This window comes from Limulus polyphemus, unplaced genomic scaffold, assembly GCF_000517525.1.
Source record: "Limulus polyphemus unplaced genomic scaffold, Limulus_polyphemus-2.1.2 Scaffold412, whole genome shotgun sequence".
Taxonomy (NCBI): Eukaryota; Metazoa; Arthropoda; class Merostomata; order Xiphosura; family Limulidae; genus Limulus; species Limulus polyphemus.
Genome location: NW_013666022.1, coordinates 290,801 through 299,745, shown reverse-complemented (window position 1 = coordinate 299,745; position 8,945 = coordinate 290,801). Strand labels below are relative to the sequence as shown.

General features: G+C 34.2%; 1 protein-coding gene across 3 annotated transcripts in view; it reads left to right on the top strand.

The window, feature by feature from the left end:
• The window catches only part of LOC106458071 (guanine nucleotide-binding protein-like 3 homolog), a 47,174-nt gene extending 38,521 nt beyond the window's left edge, over positions 1-8,653 (top strand). For 2 of the 3 annotated variants that reach the window (XM_013917527.2, XM_022384200.1), the window contains exons 11-15: positions 1,732-1,874; positions 3,584-3,720; positions 4,094-4,227; positions 4,351-4,498; positions 8,508-8,653. In XM_013917527.2, the coding sequence (XP_013772981.1) occupies positions 1,732-1,874; positions 3,584-3,720; positions 4,094-4,227; positions 4,351-4,498; positions 8,508-8,599 (654 nt within the window). In that variant the 3' untranslated portion in view covers positions 8,600-8,653. The remainder of the gene's footprint in view (positions 1-1,731; positions 1,875-3,583; positions 3,721-4,093; positions 4,228-4,350; positions 4,499-8,507) is intronic. The other variant, XM_013917528.2, reaches the window with a different exon arrangement.
• The last annotated feature ends 292 nt before the right edge of the window (positions 8,654-8,945 follow it).

Sequence of the window (8,945 nt, the reverse complement as noted above, 5' to 3'; positions counted from 1 at the left end):
TAAAAATATTTTTAATCTTAAAATGAATGTTACTTTGTATGATAGAAAAAGAAAAAAAAGACATGAGAAAAACATTGCTTTACAAACCTTAAACTTATTTTAAAAAATCTGATATTTTGCATATGAAAGCATTGTAATATTTATTGATAATATAACAAATTTCTTTAACATTACTAATTTAAAAGTTATAGCATGAAAACTATAACAAGCACAAAATAGTTATGAGGTCAGTCCCAGGGACCGAGCCCATGCTAAAAGAGTTAAGAGTAAGACAGTGGTGTTCTGCCAATGTAGATGGTGTATAGACATTCTTCCTATCATGGACCTGATGTTCTATTCCAGATGCTGTCTGGTTATAGACTGGATTATTGGTGCCACAATGTAGTTCACCCCTCCAGCTAGGCATCCTCCTTTCTACTGTCACTGATGTTGGTTGCTGGGGGTGTAGGTGTTGGTTGGAGCTGGACCAGCCACATAAGTCCTCATATGTGAGTGGCCCGGGTACCCTCCTCCTATTGTGGACTGGATGATTCATTCCCAATGCCACCTGGTTCTGGATTGGAATTGAACCTCAACATTGCTGTCCTTCCTACCATTGTCTAGATGTTGGTTCCTGGTGTTGGTTTTGTTGGATATGCACATATGATAATGCAGGTCCTTAGAACAAAAGATCTTCTTCTCTTCCAGTTCCTGTGTCCAAGGAGAACAGTACATGACCCTCTTCTACATGGGCCAAGTATTCCTATTATGGTAATGTTGGAGTTGGTTGAGGTTGAACTCTCCCTTATGGTCTGCTGCACCCTAGCCACTCTACATCAGGGATCCCTTCATTTAATTTATGGTGTTCCTCCTGTGATTCTGCCATTATTGCAACACATCATTTTCACAGGCGAAGAGTATACTTGGCTCAGAACAGATGATGTCTCCCATGGGTGTGTCTTACATGCTCATTATTCACACAGCTCATGGGCTTTGGGCACTTTCTGAAAGGGGATTATCTAGTTAATGTTACACCCTGGTCCCTTCACCAGGTCTATGTGGGATTCTAACTATTATGTGAGCCAAGGTAAGATATTGTATCGAAAGTTAACATTTTCCTACATTGAAAATATATTTCCAATAGGTTTTTACCTCTGCTTACACTTCCCAACCTTCCTTCCAACTTTCAGTGTCTTTTTCTTTTTATGATGCTCAATCTCAATGTTGAGTTAAGCTGCTTAGAGGAAGTCAGCTGTGCGAGAAGTTGTGTTGCACTCCTATTGGTGGAGGGTTGTCACATGCTCATTTGCATGCTATCGTGCACCTACCTCACGTGAGGATAGGTGAGAGTATTAAGACTAATGGAGAGGAACAATTTGTGCACATAGCTTTACATGACTTGTACTGCCCTCTATCATGTGAAAGGAGGTAAGAATATATTGGAACTACATTGTAGGAAAATGTTAACATCTATCATTTAAAGGTATGAATTATAACCAAATTAATCTGTTAATATAACAAAGAGTGGCCACTTTTATTTCATGTCTCCTTATTCTTTGTTCATGGCCTCTTGTGAACATTTTTACAATTTTTATTCACTATTGTAAAGTAACTCTTTTACAACTTAAAGTTTATTAACCATGTTTTAAAAGCTAGTGGTTAGGAAAATTCCTTGGTATTAAAAAACTCAAATTTAATTGAAAAAGTTTACAAAAGTGTGCTTAAGATATTAAAAAGTTTTATTCTTTGCAGCTCATGCTATACTACAGACTTCCTGAATATTCTAGCCATCACGAGTTTCTGGGTTTACTTGCCAAGAGAATGGGTCGTCTGAAAAAAGGTGGAATTGCAGACATTGAAGCAGCTGCCAGAAAACTGCTAACAGACTGGAATATGTAGGAAATTATCTTCTTTGTTAATTCTGTATAAATAAATCTGTTCAGTCTCCTTTTTTGACATCACACTTAGTTGTGCTAATACTGAAAAATAAGTAATACATACCTTGTTTTTATTAGTTACATTCTTTCAAACAGAGTAATTTATTTAGCTTTTCTCAAAATGCTAGTTTTCAATATTTAACTGCAGTATGTTTCTTGATTATATTAATGTTTATACTTGTTTCATGACTGTTTACAGTTTTATTATTACTTTAATCAGATGTTATTCCACATTTTACAAACGAGGTTGAAACTTTAGCTTGTTTTTGGGAGCCGTCTTAGATAATATTTTTGTTCAAGATACTAATCAGGAGATTGAAATGTACATTTAATAATGAAGATTTTGATTTTATGTCATATTCCTGTTATGCCTGATCATTTTTGTTAAATAATAGTTATAGTAATTTTTTATTTCATCTTCTGTGTGATAAATTTGGAGATTTGGTCATGAAATTTCAGCAAACTTACAAGTAATACATCTGTATATGAGCTGACTATGCAAAAAATGCAAAACAAAAAACAGTGATAGGTAATCATAAAATTTGTTCATGGAAATTCTCAATATGTTAAAAATTTGATTTATTCTGGTTGAATCGACCAAACCTGTAGCGAGAGAATTAGGTCAGCTGTCAAAACTGTGTACAATAAAGAAGCTGATAAAGGTGATGAAAGCTACATGTTTTGCTATTGCTTTTAATTCCATTTTGATAGCTTATGATAATGTGTAGTTTTCTATACTAGAGTTTTATGTGTACAATAAATAAGCCGTAGGTAAAAGGCATTTATTAAACTTGTTAGCTTGCTTCTTTTGCTAGTTATTTAACTTTTAAGATCAGTGATATGTAAACAAATATATACAACCCTCCTCTGTTGATATAGTTCAACATAACTCATTATAGTGAGATTCCACTAAATACAACTTACCATTATCAACAACCCACAAAGTAATTCATGGTTTGTAAAACTAAGCTTCTTACTACACATCTGTCAGTTGGTTTAAATCTTGAATGGATTGCAACCACCTGTTGAAAGAATAGATGACATTTCAACTTCTATACTAAGGCCGCCTTCAGGCAATTGCAGCCCATTACAGTTCTCAAACCTACTATGTCCATGTTGCTTAGAATTCTACTGAAACAACATCTGTAAGTTATTTTATATACTTATTAAATTTATCCAGTACAGCTGAAATCCCTTTATCAGTGAATGTTGTAACTACAGTTTAATGTTGTGCCTGGCTATTTCTTAATGTTGATTGGATAACCAATATTGCTTGGGCATTTTACTTTGCCTTTTCATTTGAGATCTTCTGTAGATTCTTATAAGTACATTCTTGTATTATAGTTATGTATATGTATATATATATATATACAGAAGTATATAGTTTTTAATTTACATACAGCCAGTAGTAATAGGAGTTACTTTATTAATTTTTTTTACAAGTGTCACATAGTGAATATTGATTGTCATTATAAATAAATTGTTTTTTCACTTCGTTTGCATTTAAGAAAAATCTTTTAATTCTGTGCTATAATAAAACAATTTCTACATTTCATTAAATTAATATTTGTACATTTTAGCCAATTTTATGAAATTTGTAAGTTTTCTATTGTACAGATTAAAGTGTTTCATGTTAGGAGTTTAGAATTTTTTTTTACTTCTTTCAGTGGCAAGATCAAATACTATACTCACCCTCCAGAGTCCCAAACACTCCCAGCACATATCAGTGCCGAGTTAGTGGCTGAAATGGGGAAAGCTTTTGACATTGATTCATTGGAAAATGAAGAGGAGAAAGAACTAAATGGTTTGTTATTACAATTTTAAGAAACTTTGTTGGATCTTAAATGTTTATTTAAGCATTTTACATCAAATCACTATTATTTCAAGTGATACGGATAAACTAAGTAACTGTTACATGAATTTTAAAGGCAACCTTTTATTGCATTTTATTATTGACTTATCGTTTATCCATAGTAAAATAGAGACCAAAAATGTCTTGTCCCTCCAATTTCACAAGTGAAAATCTTTTTTAAAGCACATATTCTTGGATGTCCACATTTGTGACCTGTTTATGCATTGTACTAATATAAAATATTTCGTTTTGAAAATAAATTTAAAATTTTCCATACTGTAATTTGATCAAATAATTTCATTTTTTTTTTACATCATTTACTTAGGTATACCACTTGTTTTGCCAAGTGATGCAATCTTAGTAGAATCAACAGGACTTACAGAAGGTGTGATGGAAGAGAATGAAGATGGACAGGGTGGTGCCTCAATTAATATGGAGGTGGAGACAACAAGGAGTGAGGTACATGCTTGTTTGCACTTTATAATGAAATATATTTGTATAAGAATGTCTGTCACTTCATGTATGTGTACAATAATGTAATTATTATGTTTTATTCAAAGTTGTTACTTATTTTCATGTTAGCAGCTGAGTGAGGCAGTCACTATTGATTTACCTAAAAAGAAGCAAAAGTCCTCGAAAGAAGCATCTCAGAAACTACCAGACTTGCTACAGATGAATAAAGAAAAAAAAGTAGCCTTTAAAAAAATGAAGAAGAAATTGAAAAAAAATGGTAAGATGTTTTAAACATTCTAAACCTGAATATTTTACTAATTAGTAGCTTCCAGTATCTGTCTAGTTATATTTTTGATTGAGAACTGTATTTTATTCCCATAATTGAAATGAGAAAACAATGCTTAAATAAAAAAAAAAAAAAGTTTTTTTAATTGGCGAAAAAAATTTACTACATTTACCTGTTGCCTGGTAACAACATGATAATAATGTAATCACTCAATAAATATATCAAGAGGTTATAGATTTTGAAGTTTTGAACTAACTTTTAACAGTTTTATGTTTTATAAAAAGGTTAATTTACAATTTAAATAAGCTTTTCTGCTTTTGGTTTGCTCTTGGAAAATTCTTGATACACCTGTTCATGCTAGTAGCAGAAAAAATAAACAATAAATAAATATTTTCATCTAGATTAACATTATGTAAAATAAATGATAATGAAATTATACTTCCAAGATGATATCCTCACACAGAATAGCTAGGTCTGAACAACTACATGACTTTGGGCATGTGGGCTCAGGAGGAGTGTTTACTTACATCAACTTCCATGAACTTCTTGCCATTTGTCAGGCTTTTTCCCTTTTCCTTCCTCTTCTTGTGGTCCAGTTGGTCATGACCCACTCCAACAATTCCACAATTGTTTCATATGACTATCATCAGGGGTATCTATTCCAGAACTTCTTTGCTTCCTCACATTGGATCTGCTATTTAGGTCTTATTTTAGTTTGTCTCATGGCTTGTCATATGCCAGGGGCTCTACATTTGTTGGCAGACTGCATTTCTTGGCTGGGCTCTAACCATGACTTCCCCTCAGTTCCTCATCCTTCAGCCCTAGCATTCATTGTACTCAGCCATGACTGGGGTCTCATCTTTTTTCTGTATGCTTATCCACCTATTCTTCTTCTCCCTCATGTCTTTGCTTTGGTATGTGACACTCCATGTTGGGTCCTGTTAGTGATGCCTCTTGGGTTGGCATAACTCTAGTTTCCCCTGCTTTGTCAATTGGCATCTGCCCCCCTCTTTCTATGCCCCATTCCCATGCTCTCTTGCTCCAACCATGTTTCTCCTTCACCCAGGGGTGTTGGCACTTCATCTTCACATGTGGGATTTGTCCAGGCCATTACTCACGGGGCAGGACTCTACAATCATACGGCTCTTTCCTTATCTCACTCCTGTCATCCTTCAACTCTCTTCATCAATCAACAGAAGTGGTGGGTTTTTCAATATTGGTCCATAAGCCTTTCCTCTTGTGGTCCACTTTTTGGTCTTTTGCACGTGGTTGTCAACCATGGATTGTCATTTTCCACCATTATTGCTGGTTCTCAGGCAGCTTTATCAACTACATTTTGCCTTTCCTGTTACTGTCAGGTTTTACTTCTTATGTATTCACATTGTTCCAATCCTCCCATTTTCACTGAAAAAACTTGTCCTATTCCCATACTTGCTTGGACTTTGAAATGGGTTTACACACACTTACAAATGTTCTGTTTGAGCTGCTGGTTCTATGTTCATTATATCTTCTTTTTCTAAAGCCATGTTTTTTTCACCTTTTCATCGATGCTTCCTACACTTTTACTTCTTCCTCTGTTCAGACTGGGCCTTTCTCACTCCAGTCACTGTTGTTCAATAAAACTACTCACCATCTTTGAGAAGGATAAGTATATTTTCTTTTCCAGCACCCCTTTTCCTTTTTGTCGGATCCTGCCAGGTGGCTGAAATTGACTCCCAGGGTATGCTTATTTACAAAATCTGCATCTGGTCAGGGTAACAGAAAGAGCTCAATCCATCCACCTTGGCTCTACCAATTCCCACTGTTGAGGTGAGATGTTTCACAAGAACACTAGAGGTATCTTCATGGTATTAAAATTGCCTTATCCAGATTGTATCATTCTATGGACTATCGTGGAACAAGCCAGTACCAGGGAAGTGTCTGCTCACTTCTTTAACTTATACTTACTGTCTCCTAAAAAATAGGGTTTTGTGGTCACCCTTTGCACTGTCTTTAGTAAAAGACCTTTCCAACAAGCATCCAGTGTGGATGTGGGCACTTCTCTGAGTCTCCCTTCTCTCTTCAATGGAACAAGGGAGACCTTTGCCACTTACCAGTTCCTAGCCATTGGGGTGGTGGACCTTGGAGAGATCCTCACTAATTGTGCACAGGTAGTAGGGAGGTAATGACACTGTCTGTGTAGTGTGGGTCACCCCTCAAACAGCTAGTGTTCCCTCCTACAGCAAGAGTCTTTCCAGTTGAGGTGAGACACACACAATATGGTCTGATTGTATCCTCACCACACTACACTTGGCTCACTGACAACATCTGTGCTGGTGCTTGCTTAGTTGGTCACGCAAAAATTCTGCCCATCCCTAGAACACTTGGGACTTTTTTTGCCTCTTATTTTCTTCCAGGTGACTAGTATATCCTGGTTGAGTTGAGATCTCCCATAGGTGTGCCCCTATGGAGCCTCTGCCCTCAAGTATTGCTCTCCATGGGCTTTCCCTTAAGGTGGTTTCTGAAGGGAGCTTATCTAGGTTTAATGTTTGCACCAGCTACTCCACCATTTTATTGTGGGATTCTAGCTATTTTATGTGCGGAGGTGAGGTATTGTCTTGAAAGTTAACATTTTCCTTATCTAAAAATGCATTTCCAATAGATACCTCTCTACACACCTTCCCACTTCCAATGCACTTTCTTCATGCCTTGTCAAAGATTGAAGTTATTTCAAGTGCAAGTGCTTAAGGGGAGTTACAGTGCAAGGAGGTTATATCGCCCTCTTATTGATGAATGGCTATCATCATATGATGATGTCATCATGCACTAGCACAGTTCACGCTAAACACATGATGTTTTAATGGGAGTTATCTCAAGGTTAGTTGCATGTGGAAATGTCATAAACAGATTCGTGAGGGATGTAACTAATTCTATGAGTATCTATCAGAAATACATTATCGGGTTGATAAAATTAAAGGCTATTAAAACAATAATATTATGACCCTTTAGAACAGAGCAGGTATAAAATAAGATCAAGTGCTGCTATAGTGGGTTCCATTGCCTACATGAAATAAGCATATCAGAATGTAGTGGAAATAGAACTTTTAGAAGTAATAAAAATGAAATAATCTGGCATTTTTTTGCATGTTTGGCCAAGAAAATTAATTCTTGAAGCAGTATTCAATCACTTTTTTTTTATAGCTTACACTGATAAAACATAATTGGTGTGCTAAATAAAATTTCATATTCATTTCATTCAAATTTTATAAAGTCTTGATAGTAGTACCATCAAGTCTACACACTTAAAATGCTAAAATCCAGAATTCAATTTTCTGTGATGGACAAATCACAGATAATCTGTTGTGTAGCTTTACACCAGTCTCCTGCTGGGACAGCTGTAAGTCTATGGATTTACAAAACTGAAATCCAGGTTCGATTCCCACAGTGGACAAGCAGATAGTCCAACATGACTTTGCTCTTGAACAAGCAAACAAAAAGCTTTGCACCAAAACAAACAAATTTGATAGTAAGATTTGAAAGTCTGAATTCTTAAAACATTATTTGTCTACAAATTTTATGTAATACTCAAGTTAGAATTATGTTTGTGTTTTAGATAAACTTGGAAATGAATCATTATTTGTTTTCTAAATGATCAAAATATTAAACTGAATTGAGAACAAGTTAGTCCTGAAGGCTAAAAGTAATGTAATTTATGTTTTTAGTTAGACTTTTGTCAGTTTGTATGTAGTCTGAATTAATCTTTTAATTTTATATATATATAGTTATTGTATATCTGACAACTAAAACTAACATGGTATTAAATATAATTTTGCAATGTGACCAGGATAAGAATTTTTTTTTTATATTTTGCAATCAGCCAATTTGTGAAAATATGAATAGTAACAAATCTTTGATAAAAATTTTTTTTTCCAGAAAAGTTACAACCAAGATATTAGATTGTAGGTAAAATTCTACCTGCTGACATGTATATACATATATATTTTTTTTATTCTTTTTTCAGAAAAAGTTGCTAATAAACTTTCAGCGTCCCTGGAAAATGCTATGTGTATCAACACTATGGAAGATTACGACTTTTCAACTGATTTCACATAAAGTCTATTGTAAAAATGTTACAAAGTCACTCATTAAAATTTAGTAGTAAAGATTTTTATGTCCATTTTTATTGCAAAAAAAAAAAAAAACAGCTTGTTTTAGAAGAGTTCATATATTACTACAAGAAAACATTGTTTACCAAACATAAAAAATAGTTTGCACACCCTTTTCCAACTTACAAAATATCATTTACTTGAAATATTTAAATATAACTCTTACTTGTGGAAACTTAATTTTTTTTTTGTATTGTGTCTTGGTGCAGTAAAATGGCAGTTTTATTTATTTATTTTTAATATTGTCCTGAGCTTTTATACTTGATACTGAAATATTCAGCATACCATGAAAA